The following is a 26,900-nucleotide window of genomic DNA, read 5'->3' on the forward strand; positions in this document are numbered from 1 at the left end:
AAAGGACAGACTTCTGCATTTGTAGTGGGGCTGTTCAAGGTGCATCCTGACTTGACAGCAAAAATACAATTACCATCACCCCACTTCGTGTTTTATGGAAACTACATATCATCTTGAACAATAATAATATATATGCTCTTGCTGTTACATTTAACACCGTCCCTTTGTTCTGTCCACGGTCTATCAACAAGCTCTTTACCTGTCAAAAATAGAATGACGACCGCTCAGAACTTCAGCAATGGGTGAAGGCTGAAATATAGGAGGTGTGCACTGTGTTGCTCCCTGGAGAGGGAAGTGAGAGAGCTGCTCTGTGCCTACAGGCATCTGAAGTGCCAGAGCGCAAGCCAAAATGAGCCACAGCAAGGGCAGGCAACCCTCCACCCAGCAGCAAAATCATCAAACTTTTAATGACTTGGGCAATTACCCCCAGTGAGCCTGCTTAATGGCATCCATAGGACGTCACTAGACACCGCTCACTAGGCTACACCAGCCTCTTCCCCACACTAACATACAAGACTAATGTGTGCCCTCCCTTCTCCACCATCAGCCCCCCTGCAGATCCACGCACACCATGACAGCTGTTCTTAGGAGTAGGTGAAAGACCCTGGAAAAGCTCATTGAGTGCCATTGGCTCTGCTGTTGTTATTGTGTGCGGTTCACGAGTTCCAAACCTGCCAACCCGAAACACAACAGGCATTATAATTACTCTGACACATGATTTAAATGTAATTAAATGATACTAATGCATTTTTTAAAATGTTCCTCAAATATAAAACTTATTTTTTACTTGTGTAAGCTGCTAATATTTTTTAGCATCCATCCCCACGCTTCCTGGAATGTTGTTGCCAGAGGAGAAGTCGCAGAACATAACTCTGTGGAAATTCATTCAGCTCGCAATTGTGTTTCATCGACATTTCGCACATATCATTTTAGTTTTGCGTAAATATTGAAGGGAAACCTGTCTAGATACTCCTTACTTTTTAAGGGGAAAATTTCACTCATCCAAATGAATACCCTGTAAGGCTCCGTATGAGTGGGTCTAATGCAAATAGATAGAGATAATGTAATGTGTAAATGAAATGCATGTGAGTATCTGAATGTGATTCAAACTGTAAAAATTGCTGTGAATACTGTAAATGAGGAGAATCAAGCTGGGCAGTGCTGTTGTATGGTTGTTATCTTGCATTCATTTGCAATCAACGTGTCATCTAGCTGATGACTGCGCGGCTGTGCTGTAGGACCATCACTTATGCAAGGGAACGGTGCAGGGAACAGGCTCTTCACTATCGTACAGTATGCATGACAGGACCTCTGCTGCCTGCATGTGTCATTCTGCACACCTCCGCAAGGCCATGTAGCAGGGAGACACACACAGCTGCACAAAAACACACAAATTCAGCATGCAACAACTGTGCAATATTTTAATTATCTTACCTGTCATTTCTGCACAATGCACTTCATTACTCTGACTCCTGACAATGTGTTGTCATTATGCACTGTAGGTAATGACTTGAAGCACAATATCAGCTAAGTTCACTGCCTGTCCCAACTCTGCACTCACAATTCCTGATAGATTGTGCAATTACAGACCTCCTGAGCCTTTGCCACACTCTGTGTTATAAATCCTGAAAGGTTAACAGCCCTCCTAAAGCACTTGCAGTGATAATGCAAGGGAGCCCCCGTTGTCCCCGCACAACATCCTGTATAGCAACACTATCTAATTAGCCCACTTAAGGACTTCTTTCATTTTAATGCTAAGAGTATGGATAGCTAGCAGCAGAGCGGCATAGATAAAGATTCAAATTGTCTCCTGACAATGGGGACCATATGTTAATGGCTATTCCCCCTTGGTTAGGAGCATGCCCCAGGGAGATGGCACTGTGCACTTCATGGCCCATGGAGAAAAAAAGAGAGAGAGAAAGATACACATGCATACATCACTTTACACCAAAGCTTTATTTTAGCACGACGGCCTATTGTCACAGCAGCTTCTCTGCTGAGCCAGCTAAAACCGACTAAATGCAAGCCGAAATGCCTGCGTTCTGCTGATAAACTTTCTCACCAATTATACAGTGAGACATTTAAAATCTGATGCAAACACTCGGCTTTGGGAGACACATTAATAATAAGCGACGTCCCTCTGTGCAGCTTTCTGTGAAACAATACAGCAAAATGCCTTCCCTCACTCCCTTCATACATGCATTATTTAAAAAAGTATCACCTGAAGGGTTAATTTTTTCACCTAGTGAACAGTTGACAACCTGTTTTCATGTAATTTCCTATCTTTACTTTTTTTCCCTGATGTCACAGGTCATTGAATACAGTGCAGATACCAGCAATGAGCCAGGGGTGATTCCTCTCCTGCTCTCCTGCTTGGATCCAGCCCAGAGCCAGGTGTTACACTGATAATTGGCCCACAGTGTGGATTTTTGTTTCGCACTTGGCTGAACTGCTAGGGTAACAGTAACAGACACGGTCAGAGCACCAGTTGGCTCGTACCGAATCATGTCAATACCCCCAGGAGAAAAAGCACCCACATTATATTTCTGTGTGCACAGCAAAAAGTTGTTCCACCTGTGAAGGAATGCATATTATATTATCTGGGGGTGTTAACAAGATATTTGGCTATGGGAAACCTACACATCTTCATTAATTGGTGTAATTTGTCAAAAACTGCGCTCACGCATCCTCAACTTACCTCTTAAATCAAAAAGAGCGCAGCTAAAAAAGACCCAGCATTCCTGCTATAGATATCCAGGCCTGTTATTCTTGTTTCAAACAGACCTAGGCTGTTTTGTACAGTGTTTTGCTGTTTAGGAGTTTATATATAACATGAGCAGACAGAGTGAATTCCAGCTCTCTCCCTCTCTGCGGCTGGCTGGGACCAGTGCAGCCACGGCAGAGAAGGGTGCTGTGTGTCCTGCTGACCCACCCTGCAAATGAGAGGGTGCTGTGGTGCAGTGGCTGCTCCTAATTACTACCAAACAGCTGCAAACACATAGGGCTACAGCGAAGGGGCCCAACCATGCTGCCAGGCCAGGGGACAAGCCCTGCAGTGTGGGGAGGCCACAGGCGGCCCGCTGTGCTCCTCGCTAGCCTCAGTTCACTCCCACGCCATGAGGCCCCTGCTGCAGCCCAGCGCTCCTGCTGCCTCATCAACTTCTCAGGCTGAAATTGCAGGGTGGCAGGGGAATCATGTCTGTAAATATGACCGCACTGACAAAGAAATGTCATGGTCCCTGTTCAGCTGGCTGGGACTTTAGAGGGGGGAGGTATCTCTGTTTAGATCCATGCACACCATGACAGCTGCTGAACTCTGGTCCACAGCAGGAGGAAAACAGAAGACTGTAACCTCCAAACAGGTACAAAGCAGACTTTCATCTCAGATACGAGAGAAAGATGCACTGGCAGCTTGCAAAATAAGCTAAGAAATAGGTGTCAACCAATATTGGTTTTTCAGGGCTGATGCCGATACCTATTATTATTAGTAGTTAATGAGATCGATTACTGATATGTGGAACCAATATGCATTTACAAGAAAATGAAAATCTTTCTGTCAATATTTAGAATTTGGACTTTAACAAACTCTGACACAAAACTTTGTTTAAATGCCTTTTGCAAATGTTTGATCAAAACTGAAACTTTCATCATCATAAACAGCAAGTTCCCTGCAACTTTTGTTTATAAAGTCAAGTGAAGAAATGAATACATAAAAACACCACAGAGGTTTTAAAAACTAAAATTTACTTGCATGCTGACACTTTCTCTGCATTTTTTAATTAATTAATTAGATTAATTTTATCAGCGACCATTAAAATAAAACGCTGATATAGATAATCGTCAAAATGCCAAATATTGGCTCCAATAATTGGCCAAGCCCATACTCCCTAAACCCCTACTAAGAAATAAGTTAATATGATTATAATATTAATAATTTTGTATGTAAACTGTATTTGAACCTTTAAAGAAGTGCTCCAAATAAATAGAAAGCAAACTGTGACACTCACCTGCCTGTTTCTCTCATCCATGATCCTGGTGATCTGTATCTTCTTCCGCCCCATGGCTGCGTGCTTTCCTGTCTCTCTGACACCTCAACAATACCAGAAAAACTACACGATTTCTTCCCGCACTCTTCTAGCACATTGTGCAACAGTCTATCTTCTTGTATATGCTCTTTCTTCGCGCTCTTCGACAGACCACAAACTGCAAGAGGACAGAAAGAGAAAGAGAGAGAAAGAGAGAGAGAGAGGGGCAGAAAGTTAACTTGACACTCGACAATGTCTCCTTAAGCACTTCAAAGCACCGGAGGGCTCTGCTTTCTGTTCTCAAGCACATTCAGAACGTCTGAGACCCACATGGTGTGCCCTTATCTGCTCCGCTGCTGCACTTGAACCACAGCTGAAGTCAATGAAAGACGGCTTCACACTTAGAGGGCAGCAGCTGTACAAGACTCAATGATTGGGTGTATTGAACTGTACAGTTTAAATTAAGTACATAGATTCAGACAATGGCAAGACGAGCTTGTGACACACACATCAAAATACTTTCACCAGTGGCTGAAACCATTAATGATGACTAATTTGTTCACTCCTAAAAGCAATGTTTGAAGAGGGGTCATCAACCTTTTCAGGCCAAGGAGCAGGGACCCTCTATAAAATAAAGTTGCACGTGAGGTAATTCCCTTAGTATATTTGGGGCTTCTCTTGTTTGCGCTTGTTTGTAGCTGCTAAGTCAGTCGTAGCATGGCGAGGTGTGGTCGCCTCACCCTCTGCATTTTTACTGCTGGTTTCTGAGGCGTGTCTCTTGGTTGAAAAGTTACAAAATAATGGGCTCACAAGAATGTTGGTACACGCTGACTAACAATACAGTTAATTGTTCAATATATTTCAATGAAAGGTTGGCTGACTAGTTCACCTTGCCGTTATGGATAAGTGCTGCGCTGTAATTCAGTTTTGGCTAGCTCACATGTATTTACAAGGATTCATGGGTAGCGGTTGGCTAATCAGTAATGATGAGTACTGTAAATGACATTTTTAGTTTTTTATGAATAGGACGATTTATATTTACGAATAATACATTGGACCAATATTAAAGTGTACTTTTAGACCTTTTTTTGTAAATCTATTTTTATTGGTTTATGTGAGCATATATAAACAAATACACAAACAAATGAACATGAAGACCTTTCAATAGACAAATAAATAGATAAATGAAAATGTATTTGTTTATCTGAGGATGCCCTCAGGGTCATAGACCCCCTGTTGAATGTCCAGGTTTTAAAGGAATAGTTTAACATTTTGGGAACTACACTTATATTTTCTCTGGAGAGTTACATGAAAAACTTGGCTGTCTTTAACAGTATCAAAATATGCTTCCCTTTGTTTTAACTCACTGTACTGAGATAAGCTAAAAAGCTGTTGGCTGTAGCTTCATTTTTACCACACAAGCACTAGACTCAAGTAACATATGTATGACCTAAATATGTTTAGATAGAGTTTTTCTAAGCTATGTTCATCTTATACAAAGTGTTTGTCTATGTTCCCCTGCCTGCAGAGACGGAACATTTCCTTGCTCCTCCTGAGCTGACCCACCCTGTCACCAACTTTGCTCTTAAGATGATTAAGAGAGCATCCAGTCTTAGGTGGACAGTGGTTGAAATCTCCTGGGCTGGAGGAGAAGCCATAGGGGGTGAGGAGGGCGGGGGTTATATTCCCACATGAGCTTGTAACCTGGCCAGTGGTTCAGATCGCACTGTTCCCCTAGGAACATCTGACTCTGTCCTGCCTCTGCATCTCTGCGAGAAGAGATATAGCCCCCTCCCTAGAGGCGCATCCATCACTTAAACCCAGCAAATAGAAATGTCTAAACAACTACGTTTCCCAGATGAGTACAAATGTAGAAAGGTTAACAACTCAGGCCATTAGATGCAGTCAGCAGTTGTGAAGCGAGGAAGCCAGGGGCCGAACTGGCAGTGAAAAGGAAAATGACCAGTTCCAGTGGCACACGGTTATTATGGGTTACAGATGGACTGGCATTATGGTGTCTGGCTGTCTGAATCGGGGCTCCACTGAAGGCAAACTTGACTGAGATCACCTCGCTAACTACCCACGCATGGCCGTCTGAGCCAGGAAAGTAACCGCCTGAACCCTCACAAAGAATTTCCCCAAACCACATCACAACAGGCCAGGGAGAATGACGATGTTCTTGTTCATTCACCATTTCTCACACACATACACACACACATACACACACACAGAGTGGTGTTTGAGCCAGAGGGAGATCGGGGGATGCAAAAAGTGATAACCTTTCACTGCGTTTATATAATACTGAAACCTTCAGTGAATTTACTGGAATGGGAGGCATACACTGTCAAATTAAACAAGTGACTTTTACTTTAAAAAATCTACAAAAACCATTGCCTTGAAAAATACAAGTTAATATAACTATTAGTATTAATTTATGTTTACTTTATATCTAATGTTCAGTAAGACTAACTTGGTTTGCTGAAGTTGCTGACACTAACAATTTTTAAGTTGCAACAACTTGTTTGTTATACTTACTTTCCTATTTTAAGGCAATCGGTTTCAAGATTACTTTATGTAAAATCAACTTGTCAGATTTTACAGTGTACTGGTGAATTCACCGTGTGTTCATAAAATTAATGGAGAGGATGGAAATTTGGATATCTCCATCTTGTTTCTTTCCTCCTTTTTGGGAAATGGAGATTCATTACATCAGATTTCATGACACAAAGTGTCAAAACAGAGAGCTATTTGCGAGTAGGCAAGTGGTGGACCTGACAGACCACTGTGGTGTACTTTATCTGCACAGAGGTAAGGAGATAATCTCTTTCTCACTCAGCATTTGTACAGCGTGGAACTGTATTGGTTGAGAGTTTTTGTACTGTTTGCTTTTTATCGTGGCTGTAAATAAAAGTTTTATTTGCTGCCTTTAATTTGGATGCACTCGTTGACAGCATTCTGCAGTTTTATCCGTGCGCCTATGTGTGAACTTGTGTGTTGGTTTAGAGAAGCTTATCTGAGGTGGACTAATCAGTGATCATCTGTTGAGGCTGGTTTGAATTAACCACAACAGTTCTGTTTGTGCATGTGTTCATCAATGTAACACGAGTGGGAAACTGTACTTCAGAAAGAATCGAGACACTCTCACAAATACACATCCTTTCCTCTCTTTATGCAGAGGAGCTGCCACAGCAGGACAGTTCAAGTCTAGAGGCATAATAGACTGTGTCATGACATTTCTGTTACACAGATACAAAATGACAAGCTGAGAGGGCCCTCAGACTGTAGGTGTGTCGCACTCCCAACTTAGTGTCCACATTCATCAAAAGTTTGTCGGAAAGCTTAAACATCTTGCTGACAATTGAATGATCACTCCATCTAATGCTGCGGTTGATCATAACACAAGATATTTTACTTTAGATCAAATAACGCAATTTCAAATCTCCAGAACGAAATAGGAAATATCCAGCTGGCACCACCACCCAGATAGACATGTCAGAAGATGGTCAGATTACAAAGGAGAACAATGTCTGCACTGTAGCAGAGTGCATGTTTGTGCGTGACACTCTGACTTCTCTTGAGTGTAATAAGGGGACAGAGTATCTGTTTATGGCCTAAATCATCATGTGCTTTCTCCCTCTCTCTCTGTGTGTGTGTGTGTGTGTGTGTGTGTGCGTGTAAGAAACAGAGACAAAGAGATAAACATAAAAAGAAAGGGGGCTAACCGAGCCTGGGAGCAGGGGCAGGACAACACGAGGCTATGAATCTACCTCACTGTGCAGCCACATGGTTGATACTTGTGTACTCAATGTAAACAGAAACCCCCCTGCAAAAGCCCCATCAATTAATCATGAACTATATAATCACAACAGTAATGATAAGCATAATAATAGTTTCGGTCATTAAAAGTGTACAGTCTTCTATTTTGGTCCAACCGTTTACAGCAGTAAGCTGAGGTGCTTAACGCTACAATTACTGTACTGTCTACATGTGCTGCACAATAACTGCTTTTTAATATATATTTGCAGTGGTTGGCCTTTTCTGTTAAAACAATTCCTACATATGGTTTTTCCAGCAGTACATTTAGACCTTTTCTGGACTTTTTGCATCAATGTGATTAGGGCTGGGGGACATAGCTTTAAAATTTTATTGCAATATTTTAACGCTATATTGCAATACACAATATGTATTGCAATATTTTTAAGCATCCTTTAAACTAATGTTAACTACTGAAATAAAATATTACTGAATGAACTGCAGTTAAAATTGAGTTAAAGAACAATAAAGTTAAATAAAGTAGCTACTGTCAAATAATAAAGTGTCATTGTTGTTGATGTTTTTGCTTCAGGTCAACAGTTGGATGTTAGCGTTAGCAGACAGTTAAACCAATACTGCAGCGCCTTTAATCGTGAGGATTCATTCACTGTGAGCAGGCAACAAACTAACAGCGCTCCAGTTCAAATATTATTAATATTTCCAAGTTTCACTGGTGCTCTGTTGTCGCAAAATGTGACTAAATCACATTTTTTTGAAGAAAACATACCTATTGTGTTTCTGCCAATGAAGCCCCCTAAATTCTACATACTGGACCTTTAACAAAGCTTAAATGACTCAGAAAACAAGAACTAACATGACAGTTTATTGACAAGGAACCTTGAGAGACAGGAATTAAAAAAAAAAAAAAATACTAATGAATGAGTTGTGTTGACAGTTTTTTTCTTGTTCAGTGAAAACAGAATGCAATTATACTAAGGGGAGCCTTTTCCATGTGGACGCACAGAGGACAAAGTGTGCAGCATCAGATCTGAACATCTCGGCTCACAGCAGCTCAGTTATTTGTTAGGTGTGTATTTATTCACAGCAGAAATCCTACAGCACACACTGTATGTCTAACATCTACCGGACTGAACTTGATGGTCTGTCTGTCATTATGAAGTTGTTAAAAGCGCAATCTTGATATTTTATACATAAAAAATAAATAAAAATATGGGATCTGTGCTGGGAGAGAAATCTGTGCATCCCTAGTTTGTACACACACGCAGCACAATGCATAACAGCATCACACACTCTTCTCAAAGACCTTGATATGATACACCTGGTCCACTTTGATATCAACCAGTCCAGCACTTCCATAAGTTGGATACCAAACATTTGCACAACATAAATCAATGTGCAGAGAATATGTCCATGTCGCCACATGAACAACCACAGCAGCTTGACAGGACATTAATGTGACATGTCCAACAGAAGGAGTCCATGTCTCGTACTGTACCTTCTGTTAAACACACGGGCAGCACAGGAACATGCTGTATCAGTAAAAGTAACAGCATTACAATCATTTCTGAGCAGAGCTGTTTTGATCCTTCGTGACGAGGTGTGAGACTGGTCAATTGACAGGAGGGCCAGCCTGCCTCCACGTCCCTTAAGACAGACCATGGAGACACTGGGAGGCTTGGTGACAGGACTGGCCCTTTCACAATCAATAAAACATGCTCAATTCCCGCTGTGACTAGTGGATACAGCACGTCCTCCTCCCTCTATGCCTGTTCACACAGAGTTGAGGCATTACTCCCTCAACTGTTGTCCTACATATAAAAGCTAACATGAAATGACACAGTAGATTTATGTTGCACAGTTTGCCTAATGAACAAAAGAATGAGGCCACTGTTATTCTGTACATTTGCAATATAATAAAACTGTCTATGCTAGATTGCTATAATTCTTAACAATCTTAACCAGTGTTTCCCCTAGGTTTACAGGTTTGGGCGGGGGGGGGGTGCCTGGGCTGGATGAGGATGGTCTTCCGTGGGACCCTACCCTCCCCATTCATTTTCTATGCACTGTATTCATCTATAGCTTATTTATTTATTATTTATTAATTCACCAAGTTCAGTCTTGTAGAGGAGGAGTATTTCCTCTCTGACAGCCAAGTTGGATCAAAGCCTGTCATCCTGTGGTGAGTGCTGTACTGGGGATGTAGTTTCAGCAGGAGAGCTGCTGGTGTTCTGTTTGGGACACCACTGATGCTGGTTTCATGGTGTGTGTGTGTGTCTTAAAACTGTGGATCAGTTTTTTTTTTGTTTTGTTTTTTTTGCCTGCTTTTCAGATGGTTGGGGTTGATGTCTTTTGTAGGCTTTTAGACTAACGTTGGTCGACGGATCACTCCAAAAAGGGGGGCACGCAGTGTAATGGTAGTGGAAAGATTTTCCAAATAGAACTGAATATATTATATTATATTCCTCCTATCTGACCTGTGTTAATGAAGCAGCCACCATGTGCTGCAAGCATGCCTCCACTTCTCTGAACGTAATGGACAGCAGCCAAAGTCTTGAGCATAGCCGTGACAGTTGCGCTTCCTGTGCAAAGCAGCGTTAGCCTCAGTATCCTACCGCAGGCCGTGGGCAGACAACTTCCTGCCCCTCCACTTCCTGTTATTCAGGACCCTTCAACATGCCCCTCTGCGGGGGAGTCAGAGGGAGCCGGTAAGGAAATGGAGAGGAGGAAGAAAGGGAGGGACCACCTTGGGGACACCCATCCCCTCTGATCCTTCCCCGTAATACCGTCCTGGCTGTGAGTCTGAGACTAAACAACAACAGAGGCTCATCTCCTGTGGCTTCACTCTGTCTGCTTATGTTGTTTACTGAAAGGATCATTACACAGGCTGGACGACGTGTGCACGCTGCCTTCAGCCGCTCACTTTACAATTAGCAGAGAGAGAACTTTCCTTGTTATTCAAACACTCCACTGGTTACATAAGAATGAATCACAGCTTTAACAACACTAGTAAATATACATTGAAGCAACATGATTATGACAGAACTACATTTCTGATAAGACAGAACAGCCTCACGCTGTAATCTGATGTGCATTGATATGGGGATTCCGTGAAATAATCCATGACGGCGTTCTTAAGTGTATCGAACTCAAAGTGTCAACACTGTGGCTTGGTTTGTGATTAGCTTCTGGCAGACTGGAGACATAAAGCAGAGCAGGCTAAATCCACAGTTTTACCGATTTGTTTCAATGGAGCCTTGACACCAGCGCAGTAGGAAATGAACATCCACCTCTTTGTTCTCGCTTTCATCAGGAGGTGCTATACCTGTAAATGGGGCTATTGGCCTGAGGGGAGTGGAGGCAAGCCAGCCCTCTCACGCTCTCTCCCTCTCTCCTTTTGTGAGAGCACGCTTATCTCCCTCTCCAGCAGTGAAAGGCAGGATTGTGGCCCCAGCAGCATCACTAGTGTTAATGTCTCCTGATGCTAATCTGACACACGGCTGATCCCTCAACAACCACTTTCTCCACCCCCCCCCACACACACACACACACACACCTCCCCCACTCCCGCTTTCTTTCTCTCTTTCTTTGAACTCATGCTATACATTCCCTCACCTCAGTTTCCAAGGCAACTAATGAGATATAATTAATAAGAGCTATCGCAAGGGCATGCGAACAAAAAAAAGTGAAAAAGGAGGCTTTGACAAATGTAGACAGAGGTGAGGCAGTCTGCAAAACGTGGACTTTCTGCAGTACTTCCCCTTCCTCTGTAAAGCGTTGCTTGGGGTGACACTTCTCGTGCCGGAGAAAAATTTAAACATTTAAAGGAGAGAGTAAAATGATTATGATATGAACACCCTGAAGGTGTTGAAAGAGAATCAAACACACGGTTTGCACAAAAGAAAAACCTGCAGGTCAAAATTTTAAAAATTGTAAAATGAAGACTGGCAAATGTCCCATGAGGTGCTTACAGATTTAGCTAGTCAAGCATCTTATTTCATTAAGCAATATGTTTCCTCTGAATATTAAATCAGTCTGAAATTAACTCAATAGAGTGAGATATAAAAATGCATTGTTCAAAAGCAGACAGTGACCCACACAGTAGGGACAGCCACAAAGACAGCAGTGAGAGGCTGCACTGAAATGGCAGCCAAGCAGACAGCGAGTGGTTAATCTGCCCTGATGACTGGTAGCTCAGTCCAACTCTCCAGTGACCCAGCTGTAATCCCACATTGGATCGATGCAAGTTCAAACAATCCTCCATGCTGCTAGCACCTTGCTTGGGCTGGGGGATGGTGCTGTAAGACAGGGACCAGGAGATGAAAAGCTACTTATCACCTTCAAAAAGGAAAGAAAACCCCACAGGATGAACCTGCTCTCGCTGAGAAAACGTTTCACTGTGGGGCCATGCTGCACTGCCGACTGAATGGAAATGATGTCGCTCCTCAGATAAATACCGGACATGTATCCAATCTAAAAAATCTGAATGACGATGAGTGGATATAACAACTAATAACCAAAGGACATCATGTGCTGACAGCATTACCAGACAGACATCCTCCATCTCACTCTCACAGTACTGTCAGGGGATGAGAGGACTATGCAAGGTGACTTTGACTAGGTGCCTTGGGGTTTCATGAGGAAACGCCATTGACATTACATTAATTCCATGTCTCTTTTTTAACTGACTTAGTGCCACAGAGCCCCGGATAGCAAGAAAAAAATGAAAGACATTTTTTGCTTTAGCTCCGAGGCCTGGGCAGCGGGGATCTAGAGGCCAGGAAGACAACAAATAGACAACATGATCAGCTACCAACTTTTCCCTCACTTAAAGAGTTGTCAAACAGAGCGGGGAGACATTCGTTCAACAGAGCAGGTTACACGGTTAGTCAGAAAGTTTCCATGTGTGGTTGATAGCAGGTGTGTGTGCAAAGAGAGAGAGAAAGAAAACAAGAGTGGAAGGGAGGAAGAGTCAGACAGAGAGAGGACAGTATGACTGTGTTAACTATGTGGAAAGATGTAAAGGAAACAAGACTAAAAGAAGCACCCCGCGCCCGTCCCATCCCACCTCACTGGTAGTGCGCGGCAGCGGCGTTGTAACATAATTACTGCTGGGACACTTCTATTCCCAATGATCCATTTGCGTCAGTCAGGTTCTTGAGCCCAGCCAATGAATGGATTCTCAGTTTCTCAAGGATAAAGTGGTGACCCTCTCCTAACAGTTATATCCATTTCATGTCGAAAAGCTACTCTCCATCTCAAGGTAAATCCCTCGATGCATATTTAAGTGAAACTTTTATGAACAAAGAAAATGAGGATAACTTCCTTGATGCATGAGCGGGGTGATGAATCATGTCTCATTAAAAATGAATGCATTTGACAACTGAGAAATCATAGACATATGCTACAGTTGCTATACTGTCCTACTAGCCTGAGTTTGTGCCTCTGAAGTATCACCATTACATTTGAGTCACAGAACTACGCATCCCAGTTCCCGTCAAGAGAACTACGCAGTGATCCATGAAAGAAACATCTGAAGGTTCATAAAAGAACACTTAATGCTGTTCTAAAGGTAAATCCACATTTTTTAAAGACTCGTCTTACAATCTGGATCAAAAATATTCAGTCCATCTCATGGCACGAATCATTTTTAACTCATTTGATCTCTTTTTTTTCTATTCCACATGAAGGTGGTAGCTGGAAATAACATAATTCCTCACTCAAATCTATGTCATATATATTGGCGGTGGTGGAAGAATTATTCTGTACTGTAAAATCTATCCCGCTTAATATAATCTTGGATTCTGATAACCTTGAAAAAGGAAAGTGACTAATAATCGTCATTTATGTTTACTTTACATTTAAGTGTTTCTAAGTCTTAACAATTTCAGTAGACCTAATTAGTCTGACTTAACTTGATCACGACAAAGAGGACTTTGCTAATAATGAAGTTCTATTTTCTTAACTTGTTTACAAAAATACAAATACGATGCACTAGTTTGCAACCAGCAGATATACACTTAGAATACTTGATTTACAGAAGTTGCTAAAACTGAGTAAAATTGATTTAATTAAACTTGTCATTTTTAAGTTGCAACTTAAGAAAATTAGGTACATATAAATTTTTTAAAAAATGTAATAAAAGTTACCTTACAAACATGAGTAAATATCATTACTAATCTTAATTTATCTTTACTTTATATTTAATTCTTAAGTTTAACTAAAATTAAGTTAAATCAGCTCAGCAGGTTTTACGGTGTAATCCTTCAATTCAATAGATATAAAATTACCACACTGCAAAGAATACTGCAAGTCCTGCATTATACTGTAAATGTTATTTAAGTAGAGATATATGAGTATAATCAGAAAAGTATCGTATTTTAATGTAAAGCAAAAGTACTCAATGAAAAAAATGTATAAAATCAAAATAATTACAAGCAAAAGCAGCAGCAACTCAAATTTGGGAAGCTTGAACCATGAAATGTTTTTGCATGAAAAATTACTTCACAGTATCAAAGTAGTTACCAATTAATTTTCTGTCAAACAGTCAACACTCACTTTCTGTCAAACAGTGACTGATTGCTCTGTTTCAGTTGCACTTGCTATTTTCATACTGTGTGAGAAAATTAAGTTAAGTTCTTACAGTTGTAACTATAAATGGGGGGTAATAAGTAGAATATTTCCATCAGAAATGTGGTAGAGTAGAAGTAGAAAGTTGCACGAGATTTCTATCCTCAAATAACATAAAACTACCTCAAATTTGTACTTAAGCAAAGTACTTATGAAAATAATTACCATACACAACTGTATATGGGTAAATATTTATTTTCATTTAAAATTTGGGGTAAATAGTAAATTATATGTAAAATATTATTATTATCATTATTATTATTATTATCTAAATATGTAAATTCTGTTTCTTTAAAAAAAAAAAATCTATTTGTTTATTTATACTGAATTAAATTAATTATTTTTATTTGATTTCATTTCATTTCATTTTATTGTGCAGCTAGCAAACTGAAAATATTCCAATCCAGATGGTTCTAAGAGTCTTTCAAGAAAATATTTTCAGGACATCTGTAAGTGTTGAAAGATTGCAAGGTATTTATAATCTGAAAAATGTTAAGGTTTAGTTCTGTGTCTCTAATGTAATAGTGATACATGAGAGGCACAATCTGAGGCTGGTGTCCCACTGGAGTTTCAAATTCTCGCAGCTACAATATTTCTACAGCATCACGGGGACTTGAGAAACCATCGGGTTAACCTTCTGACCCTTTGAAAGAATTAATAATCAGCCAATCTACAATTTGTGATGCTATATCTGTAAAAATGCAATTGACAGACTAAAAGCAAACTAATCACTTCACATTAACGCTGCTGGTTTAACAAACTATGTCTGTGAGCAAAAGCCCTCCATCACCGACATTCCTTATGACAGTGTGTCACTTTAACAAGTCAATCTTGACATGGCACAGCATCAGTGTTCTGCCCTCTTTATGGATGAACACTTCCTGTGTCACACTTTGCTCCTAATAATAAATAAAGTTTTTTGTTTGTTTTGTGATTGATTTGCTGGTGGAGCAAATGTTTCAAAGAAACTCACTTACGGTTTTTATAACACTTGCACACAAACTCGCACAAATAAAACATGCATGGTCCTAGAGGTTTATGCATTTGCATAGCATTACAGTGTGGCTGCTGTGGTCTGATGCGATGGCATGTGTCCATTTGCATGGCTGTCTATCATCAGATGGACTACTCACCAGGGAACAACAGTAATGCCAGCATTATGGGGTGTAACAGTTCCCCACCCTCACAGGAACCCTGCGAACTGTGTTAAGTGCCATGGCAGCCTTTTGATGTTGCGCCGACCGCAACTCAGAATTGGTAAACAGCAAAGATGAACCAAGATCTTCCTCCAGGGGGAATCCACAGTGTAAGGATATTAGGAACGTCATGCATAATGTGTCTCAGCAGCAGCACATTTACCCGATCTCAACACATCTTTTGAAACACTGTGGATCGAGATTAGACACTAAGATTCCCGATATTCAACTCTCCCCCAGTGTTTAATGATCAGCAGGCAGATTTCACTAAATAAATAGCGAGCGCTGCAACAGACAAGTTTTGTTGTAAACATGCATGTAGTCCATATCGTTTAGGATTACAGTTGCTGCTTTCAGAGAATGTCTGCTTTTAATGGAAAAAAAATTAAAAAGCTCAGAATAAATATTTGATTTTCTCTCCCCATTTTTATCTTCCACTCAATGCCTCTTTCCCACAGTGTTCCATTACATAAAAGGTTTATGCAATCTGAGCAGTGAGGATGGCCATGAGTCATAACAACAGTGAAAGGGGCTAGCTAAAGTAGAATTGATTATTTTTTCCCATACAATTTCATGTTATAGAATTAGTCTGTTAATGGTCTCACATGGACCTGTTAATCTCACATTTCATTTCATGCAATACATTTCAAATGAAACAGACACTTTCTGAAAACACAGAGTGACACATATGAGCTGGAAATTGTAGAAAATCTGGCTTTGTGCATGTTTGTCATGGGTTTTTATGTTATTAGGTGTCTGTACTGTCACACTGAGAGACAGTTTTCATTTTGAATAATCAGAGTCTGCTTTGTGAATGATGTGTTGTCACAGTAAACAGCAGTTACAAAAGCAGACAATTCCTGAAAGCCTGATTTTCACAGGGCGGATGGGACCGAAAAATGTGCAAGATATATCATAATTTCTCTGTCACTGATACAAGTTGGAAAACTGTAAACTGTTTCTCTTGTCTATGTCAATTTGAAAATCTATTGACATCAATAAACTGCATTCACTGAGCAAATCATCTGAGGGGCATTTCTGCAGCTACAGCCCACAGTTTCTCCCAAATCAGATGATGTGTGCTAGCTGTCACATGAATTCTGTGTGCAAACAGTGTGATAGAGAGAGAGGGAGTCAGACAGAGAAAGGGAGGGAGAGAGAGAGAGAAAGAGAGAGACCCCCGCAGGCCCCGCTGCTGCTCGCCTCTCCAGGAACCTTTTCAGTCAAACTGTTTGCTGATAGCCTCTGGTCCTGAGTCCCGGGGCCAGCGGCTGCTGATGGATGCCCACCCCCTTCTTCCACCTCCTCAACCCTTCTATACGTTCCTAACACCCCTGGCAGTTGGACCAGCGACAGAGGTTGAGGGGTGGAGGGAAACAAAATCAAGAACAACGAAGTCTGACATGAATACAGGCTGGCAGCAGCTCACTGGTGGAAACACTACACCATTTTCAACTAGATTTGCAGCCCACAGCACACAGATGGAAAGTGGACTGGGAGAAAGGGAGAGGACAGACGGGCAGACGCACAAACAGCGGGCAGACTCAACACCTCACTCACAATCATAGTCACACTATAGAGAGCTGGGATCTAGAGACCGGACATGCAAAGACAATACTTTGTGAATGTCCTTGATTTTTAAAGTAGAGTTTTAACTAAATAAAAAAACGACAAATATGGCACACCAGGAATTTTCAAATTGTGTTTACTTAAAGGAACAGATTGTGGTATTCAGAGGTTTTAGTGGCATCTAGTGGTGAGGATTGCAGATTGCAACCAGCTGAAACTTTTCATGTGTACCAAGTGTCAACTTCCCGTTAGTCCTTCAGTGTTCATTGTTCAGGAGGTTTTTACAGGAAGCCAGATTATCCCCAGATGACTCTTTCCTTCCAAAACAAATGAACCAGGTGCTTAATATCAGTAAAAACACTGAATAAAGCAGTTTCACATTACAAATCAAAGTTTCTCCTATGTTGATGGGTTGCTAGCCCAGGCCCCTAATAATGTTGTAATGCTTGATTTTTTCTCAGATATCTTCAGATCCAGATGTTCAGGTATTTTTTTTAACTGGGAGCTGACTTATCAAAAGAGGTCTCTTCATCTCTAAAACAAACTAACCTGGTGCTTTAAACCAGTAAAAGTCTAAATAAAGCAGATTCATGTTGAAAATCTGTTTTTCCGATGCTGTTTGGCTCAATGTGGAGGAGCAGCTAACTGCGGATAAACACAGATGGCCCTTCACAGAGCAAGTAAGGATTTGGTTTGTCTGTTTTGGGCTACTGTAGAAACATGGTGGACAGCATGGGTGAGGACCTGCACCCTATATAGGTATAAACCATGGATGTATTAAGAGACCTGGATACAGTCTTGGAGGTGAGACCCGTTCATATGGAAGCTGCTCGGTGGTATATAAAGCCAAAGAAGCTCTATTTCTGCAGTATGAAATTACCTGAATGATGAGCGCTGCTTGTGCATCACTGGGGCCATACAGAAAATACACTAGAGACTTCTGTTGGCCAAGCTGGCTACTTCCTGTTTAGAGCTCTGCTAACTTGAATAGGGATAAAATGATTTAATCTTGTTGCTCTTCTAGACCTTTCAAATGGTATCGGACCAACTGGATTATTGCTGCCTTCACATGCTCCATGCAATGTACAACAGTTTGGAAACTCATGCTCTAGTTAACCCTTTGACACCTGGGGAAATAGGCTTGATTTGATGAGCAAGAAAACTGATGGAGCAAAGGCAACGAGCAACGAAAGAAGAAATGGGCCAAAAAGTATCAGGAAATTAATAAAAAGAAATTACAAAAATTACAAAATAAAAACAAAAAATAAAGTTTAAAAAACAAGGAAATTACCTGGAAAAAAAGTGTTTTAGGAAAAATATAATAATTTCATAACATAATAAAGAATTAGAAAGATTTATAAATATAGTTTTCCCTTGATTTTTTTTTCCCCTTGACATTTTTCCCTAGCGTTTTAAAAATAACTTTCTTAATTTACTATTATTTGCCCGTTTTCCTATGTTTTTGAAACCAGTTTAAATACTTATGAAAGGCATCTAAAGGCAGCACAATAAAATAATGTTGCTCCAGGTTTCAAAGGGCTAACGAAGAACATGTGCAAGGCGTTGCAGCGTTCATGCTGCTACAGCTAAGCCCTAACAGCAGAGAGGAAGACAACTCTGAACTACAAGTCAGAGCCCGGAGCAGCTTCCAGAGAGCAGGGGGGGTCACTTCCCTTCTCTGTTCATATGGCTGATGTGTGCTGCACAATAATGGGAGGAATCACAGCCCCCCCTCCCAGCTGTCCTGGTTCACATGGCTTCTCAGACAAACAGAAAAACAACGATATCACGGGCCAGACCTCCTTCCTGCGGCTCAGGAGGCCACGGGGCTGCTCCAGCTGCAGGAGTTCCATCTCTTCCTCCGAGCAGCTACTTGACTTTAGTCATGGTGCTGGTGGTGGGAGCTGTGACACCCAGGTCTCACAGTTGTATTTACTACACCAGCCATTGATAAAAACTTTTCCAAGGACCCGACTCCTTGTTGTCTTGGGAAACATAATAGAAGGCTGGATTGAATGTTTCAAATCGCCTATTTTAGCACTCGGTAAGAACAGAGTCAACAGCTTCACCACACACAGCTTAGCAGACTTTGAAGAAAGTTTACTTTGCACACAATTCAATTGTTTGTCTGTTCGTGATGCTTCTACTTAATCAACTCCATACAAAGCCAGAGAAGTTAAATCTCCAGCGAGAGACACTTTTTAAGAGCTACAGTAGAACATCAGGAATTCAATACAGTGGGGTATATTAGCAATCATGGGAGATCTTTTGATGTTGTAAATTAGATTATAATATATTCCTTTGATTTATGTTTTTTCAGAGTCTCATTAAAATGCAGTTAAATTGCAACTCAGCAAAAAGATGTCTTTCTTAACTCAGTATTTCTCTACACATGATTCAACTTAATAACGTCACAGCAGTATTGAGTAGCAACACAGTCACGGGCTATTGTTGCGTCTGTATGCAGGCAAATGTCTGTTTCATGTAAACAAGAAAACAAGCTAAAAAACAATGACTAACCAAACCACAGGACACACGGGTTTGGGTTGTAAGTCCTACAAGTGTGGCCCACTCACTTTTGAGATGACGCATAGTGTGATGGTGTGGCTTTTCTTGCACTCCAATAAGCCAAAGAAGGGAGACGAGGCAACTTAGAGAGGTGTTAAATGACTTGCATTCTCAAAGTCATCACCTCTGTTCCACCGTATGCTTCCACAGTCTATCCTCCCAAACCACATAGTGTTTATGTGCTATTCTTTCTGCTCATTACCTCCACCAAGGAGGTTATATCTTCTGTTCTGTGTGTTTGTTTATACCAAGAAAACTAGTGGCCCGACTGACATGAAAATCGGTGGATGGGTATAGCATGGGCCAAGGAAGAACCCATTAGTTTGGAGCAGATCTGAATCACAGGACCCATACACTAATTATTTCCCACTTTCATTTGGCATTCTGCTTTGGCAAAAGATAATCATTGACAAAACATAGCCAAGTGTAGAAATACGATGACTTCATATCACAATTTACATTCACACGTACCTGGAGTAGCTACAAATGGGGTAGCCTACATATTTAGTTGTTTAAACCTCATACAGAAAGAATTCGTTACAGAGCACGTAGGGACAGTGGTTTAATGGGAGAACTGGTAGCATTGCAACACCACCACAACTGTAAAGATGCTCAAACTGATGTGTGGCTATGGAAGCCTAAATATATGCAGTACGTACATTTACGTGCACAGTTTAGTTGACCTATGGTTATAGGACTACTGTCCTTGTCCCAGTAACAAGCACCGAGGGAGAATCCATTTATTGATGGAAGTATGTCCGACTCCACCACAGCAGGAGGAGATATGCCCCCTTTCAGCTAGCTGCAATGAACCTATATTATTTATACAGTCTATGATATAGACCGGATCACAATCATAACTGTATATTTACAGTAATTTAACTAACAGAGCAGAAAACCACCGTGTCACGTACATATAATTAAACGGTGCTGAGTGAACTTTGCCTTCATTGATTAGTTTGAAGGCACCTAAAAAATTCAATATCAGTTTTACCCTTTAACAATTACACTATGAAATGCATTTGTAAAAAAAATAATACAATATCATAGACTGTATAATATGTTAACCACATGCATCAGAAAAAAACTTAAAAAACACAAACATTTTCCTAGTGTAATGCATTTTAAAAAGTCTGAAAATAAAGGAAATTTCATGCAACAAACATAAAAAAAATACATACATACAAAAAGTAAAAATGAATATTGTAAAAACCAAATCAGTATAAGATATATGGTTAAAAAATTGTCAGTGTTATATACTAAAAATCTGAAGCTAAAAGTAACTTCATAAAATAAACAAATAAAATATAGAAAATAAACAAATCAAAATAAATACAAGTAATAATGAATCTATGGACAGAATCAGTTTAAAATGCAGGGTATAAAAAACAAATAGTCAATTTAATATAATAAAAAACAGAATTGAATAAAGTAAACAAATAAATACATACAAATAAAATTGAATCTATTTTTAAAAATAATATAAAATATATGGTAAAAAAAGTGTCAGTGTTATATATTAAGAATCTGAAAAAAGTACCTTCAAAAAATACAAATACAAATAATGAATCTAGTAACAAAATTTGTTTAAAATATATAGTAGAAAAGAAAGAAAATCAATTATATATAATACAAAATAGCATTGAATACAATTATGTTATGATCAGAATACTAAAATGCATCATATAAAAATATCTGCATTATTTATTTCAAACAAATATAAAATACTACATGTACTTGTACTCATGTTTTATGTCCCTCACCTGAGCCTAAATTAAAAACACAAGTCTCTCCTCAGTGCTTACATTTTTTTTCATGCCTGACCTGTTTTGCAGTACCAATTCCCCCCTCATAAATACAGTTCCTATCTGTGACCACTGAGGGAGGCTGGCACAGCGACAAGGAGCATGCGCAGAATGCCGGGTCCAGTTAAAGTCCGACTGAGGTGTTTACATGACGGAATAGCTTGACTCCTAATCATATTATCTGGGTGTGTTAGTCTGATTTCAAGTAATTCAGTTTAGTTCGATTTCAGTCAGACTAACTTGTTTACATGTATTGAAAAAGTCCAGTTTTAGTCAGACTAATTATACTCTTATTCACATGCAAATATGAACTGTCTGAAATAAACTCCACCATAGATAAGTGTTTAAATTTCACTCAAGAAAAAATGTCTTTTTAATGTGAATGTACAGTTTTTCGTGACAACTGTTTTTGATAACAAGCAGCCATGTTGATGATGTTACTTCAGTCTAAGCATTTAATATTTGTACATATGTACATGACAATAAATTGCTCTCTGTTTTTCACAAATGTATGTCATGTAGGCCTGTACCCAACTCAGAACTTCATCAGTAGAATAGGATTTGGATGTAGGATACAAATATTTGATTATTTGTTCCTTTCTTTCCATACAGAGTTTGATAGTTTGAACAGGGTTCGGCAGGCCATTCAGGTTGACAGTGGTGTTCAGATATACTTAACAAGCCAAATTAGCCCTCCAAGCTAATGCATGCTATTGACGAATGGGAAACGTGCAACAACATTTTTTGCTTAATATCAAGCAAAAGCCTGAGACTTTGTTATATGACATTGCTCTGAGCTACAAATTCAGCACTTCTAAGCAGAAGGCAGATGATAACGTCATCTTGGACCCTGCACAGGCAAAGCCTCTCTTCCTCAGGGCAGCTGTCTCCCTCTCCCTCAGACTCACCCTGGATCTGAGTGCCTGCACCAGAGAGCAGCGTGAAAGGAGTGTGAGGAGCCCTCACTCTGCAGCTACATCGCTGGACTGAAACATCCCTAGAAGCACACCACACACACTGTGTCACACACTGACACCAAAAAAAAAATCAATTTGAATAATCTAAGTTGACTCAAGGGTCTCTGAATGATTATTCAAATCAACTTTCAAAAGGCAGCTCTAATGATAAGTTTGCAAAATATATTTTCACTTAAGAAGTGCATATAAATCCTTTGAAACCTGAGCAAACTGGCTTTATTTCTTTCATAAAACATGGTAAAAAGGCAACTAGCAATAAAAGAAGAAATTACCCAAAAACTTGCAAGAAATTAGTAAAAAGTAAAATATAAAAATAAAATTAATTATGATAATTATAAATAAGTTTTTTCTGGAGCTTTTTCTTTTTTTCGCTTGAAATTTTAAATAAAAAAGTAAATTTCTAAATCTGGTTATTTCTTGCAATTTGGGAACAATTCTTACCAAGTTGCTTATTACCTTTGTTCCCCATGTTTTCGAAAGAATCAGGCCAATTTGCTCAGTGTTCAAAGGTTTTAATACTCATGAAAGGCATCTGAAAGCAGCACACGAAAACTGACCTCAACCCAGGTTTCAAAGAGTTAATAATAATACACAGCTGAGATGATGAGGCTTCAGCTAGGCACAACCATATTACATTATATTATTCTAATAGTTTTGGCAATACATCCAGACATAGAGTGGTGGCACCTGCAGATTTGCGTATCATAGGAGACTGGGCTATAGGCCTTGGTGGGGGGCTGTGCTTCTTGGATGCCCTTATCATTCGACATGTGGCTTATCAAAACTTAACACAGTAGCTAGCAACTGATGGAACCCAGAAGAAATGATATATATGGTGCTAAAAACACAAACCAATTTTGGGACTTTTCTGTGGCTACAGCAGCTTCATATCACCCTGCGTTTGTTTGTACTCTGAGTCACAGTCAGTGACCAGCATGGAGTGAGAGACAGACTAGGATCATAGCCACAGAAGCAGATCAACAGCAGATTAGAGTGCGGCTCTGCTTGAGGATCTTCCCGCTGCTTCTCCTGTGTGGTCTGGGGTTGGAGAGGTGAAAGACCTCCAGTCAGGCCTCGTTTGGAAGAGCAGGGGAGACAGGAAAAGACGGTGCGGCCTTAAGCTGCTCTGCCCTGCTCAGCAGCACATGTGCTGAGCGAGCCAAACGGGGTGGCTTACCACCAGAGGTCTCAGTCAAGGGCAGGACAGTTGAAAGGTCACTGCTCGCTGTCTTGCTATACAAACAGTGCCTCAGCGAGTAATACATTCACCCTCTGAGCTTACCTCAGGCTATTAGAGAGCTTACACATTACTGGAGATTATCAGCAGAGCCTCTGACAGCAAGTGATAGTTTGTTATTTAATATAAGAGCTAATGATATCGGGGGTTTTATGACAGTACAATGTCATTATATTTATTTATTATAGATATCTGGAAAGTTAAAATAAATTATTTATATAAGTAACAACCTCAGTGCTATCAATTGACTCGATGATATCTTAAAACTGTATTAAAGTGTATGCACTATGTTTTAATTATAAATACAATTCCCTCTTAAAGGTCCAGTGTGTGGGATTTAGGGGTATCTAGTGGCACAAAATTTTATATAACTTTCATATCTATGTTTTCATTCATTTACAATCACATGGAAAAAAGAATCGTTGAATGGCAGGCTTTAAAATGAGCCATTTAGTTCTAGATACTGAGTGGGTCCTCTTCCACAGAGTCCACCATGTTTTTCTACAGCAGCCCAAAATTGACCATAGACTGTATATAAAGATGGACAATGCATCTCCACCTACCCCTCACAATGCTTAAGTGAAGCTAAAATATCCCACCAAGTCAGCGCTGCAGCAATATCTGCATCCACAAAAACACCTATCCGACCAATCGCACGCAGTGCAAAATAATGCAAGTGCATGAACTGGATTTCACAACTGTCAATCATGGCGGAAAATCCCCTTTTTGTAGAGTTTGATAACTCAATAAAACCAAACCTATCATGAAACCATCACTAAAACAAACATCAGGGTGATGAGAACTACTTTCAGCGACAGAAACCATTTTTGGGAAAAATTTATTTGGCATGTACTTTGACTTTTAAGTTTGGCCTATGTCCCATTCACTAACACTGAGGGGCGGGCTTTATGACCTATACTGCAGTCAGACACCAGGAGGCGATTCAGATTAAAAAGCTACATTTTGGGGGAGCTGTCATGTCGTCCATCTTTATAAACAGTCTATGGAAAGGACTAATTACACACTGATTCTATATCAGGCCATTTGTATTTTTGTGTCGGCTACCACAGTTCACCTAAACGCTTCGCACACGAAAGAAATTTCAATTCTGCAACTTTACCTCTAGATGCCACCAAATCCTCCACGCTGGACCTTTAACTCTGAATCAACCACTGCATGCAAAATAGTAAGTAGCCTATTATTTAGCTAGATGATGTTGTATGACACCCGCAGGTAGTTTACAAGCAGACCAATGGCTTGTAATGATCCCAGCAGCACATGAACATATATATAATACAGGCAGCACACACACACACACACACACACACACACACACACACAGAGGGGCAGGAACTGAACCCAGGACCTCCTCAAAGTGAGGTACAATCGCTAACCAAAGGCCCACAGTGACCTACATAGCATTAACCAAACTCAGACAGAAACAAAAACTAACAAAAAAAAACCCTGTCTACAGACGTGAAATCAAGGCGCTTTAAGCTAATAATTTAGGTCTGAATATTATTTTTTCTGCACATCCCTGGTCAGCTATTTGTCTATAGAAAAAGCATCACAAGTATTTTCTCTTTAGTCTACAGAGGATGGTCTACAGTTAACTGCAGTCCAAAACATTATCTGCCAGGCTCAAGATTCTGCATCCAACCTCCAGGTCTCACAGGAAAACGCTGGAATCTCCATATTGATGATAGAGCTCCAATAAACAATGAATCATGTTACCAAGACGCTTTTGTTAGTCGAAAGAGAACGCTGAATAGTTGCAATGTGACTAAGTATTATCATGCCACTTTTTTGTGAACTGAAAAAACACCTGTTTCAAATGAACTGCATAAAAAAATTAGACAATTATTCATTTGTGGCAAAATGTGTCTCCAAACACCTCAATACATTTGTCCGTGAATCTATAGGAACTTTCTGAATGTTTCAGTACCTCAATGAAGTCAATTTCATTGAAAAGAAACTGTATTCACTGTTCATAGTCTTTACCAGAAATCCTAAAGCTCACTTTAAGATACTTTAAGATCAGCTCTGAAGGCTACAGACGCCACTTTTTTCTTACTAAACATACTGTTTAAATAAAGCCAAAAGATTGAAAAAATATATTCACAATTATCAAATAATCCTAAAACATCATAATATCCATAATCACTATTTAATGTTAAAGCTAAATTTTTTTTTTCAGTTTTAAAAAAAACCTTCTTGGCTCACCAAACAATCAAAGAAATACTATCCTCTTTATTGGACCACCAAATGTTCAGCTTCTATCTCTTATTTTTCACTCAATACATCCTTGGCTTTCAGCTTTCTGCTGTTTTGTCCTCCTTGGAAAAATGTCCTGGGAGGAGGAGAGTGGAGGAGAAAGACTTTCACTCAGTGATTCAGAAGCATCGTGTAAACGCCAGCATTCTCTTTCTGACAACCGGCGTTAATTGCAGATCCGACTCGCCCACACACTCCACATTTCTCCTGGAAGGAGAAGCTGAGACACTGAGATTGAAGTGGGATGAGGAGTGCAGTAAAAGATGCTGCAGCTGCCCGTTCCTCACACCGTCACCACCTCTCATTTCTCCCTCTCCACTGAGAACTTGTGCTAAGACGCTCACACGCACTTACTCACATTTACAGAGACATGCCGGGGCACAAAAACATAACATGTAACAAGGCTAAAACATTTAATAAACAGAGGTAGTCACCGTGGAACATCATCTATCTATCATAACTGAATCGTTGATTAAATGATAGAGGGAGAAATCCAACAGATATATTAACATACACCACTGTGTGTTTGCAAAAGTGGAACATTTGGGGTCTGTGAGGTTACAGTAACAACATGCACGAGAGAGACATTTGTGACGGCTCTGTGTGCCTTCACAGACATCATATTCATTCCTTTGAGTAATGCACGACATAAATTGTTAAAATGATATTCATTTCAGCTGCATTGAAAGAATCCCTCATCCACACATTAGACATAAGAGCTCACGTGATGTGGATCATGAGCAACAAGGCCATTACTGGCGAGGCCTGGGGCAGCACAGAAGCTAATGACTGCAGATTGAAGGGTGCTTTACTGCTTTGCTTTAGAAATCACTGGCAGCCAGCTGGTA

The 26,900-nt window shown here is 40.1% G+C and overlaps 1 protein-coding gene across 10 annotated transcripts in view; it reads right to left on the reverse strand.

Annotated features, from left to right (window-relative positions):
• Window positions 1-26,900, reverse strand: part of mef2aa (myocyte enhancer factor 2aa) — an 81,031-nt gene that overhangs the window by 46,967 nt on the left and 7,164 nt on the right. For all 10 annotated transcript variants that reach the window (XM_088080608.1, XM_088080609.1, XM_088080604.1 and 7 more), the window contains exon 2: window positions 4,008-4,203. In XM_088080608.1, the coding sequence (XP_087936734.1) occupies window positions 4,008-4,061 (54 nt within the window). In that variant the 5' untranslated portion in view covers window positions 4,062-4,203. The remainder of the gene's footprint in view (window positions 1-4,007; window positions 4,204-26,900) is intronic.

The sequence above is a fragment of the Plectropomus leopardus genome, chromosome 7 (assembly GCF_026936395.1).
Source record: "Plectropomus leopardus strain MGB_pleo_1.0 chromosome 7, ASM2693639v1, whole genome shotgun sequence".
Lineage (NCBI taxonomy): Eukaryota > Metazoa > Chordata > Actinopteri > Perciformes > Serranidae > Plectropomus > Plectropomus leopardus.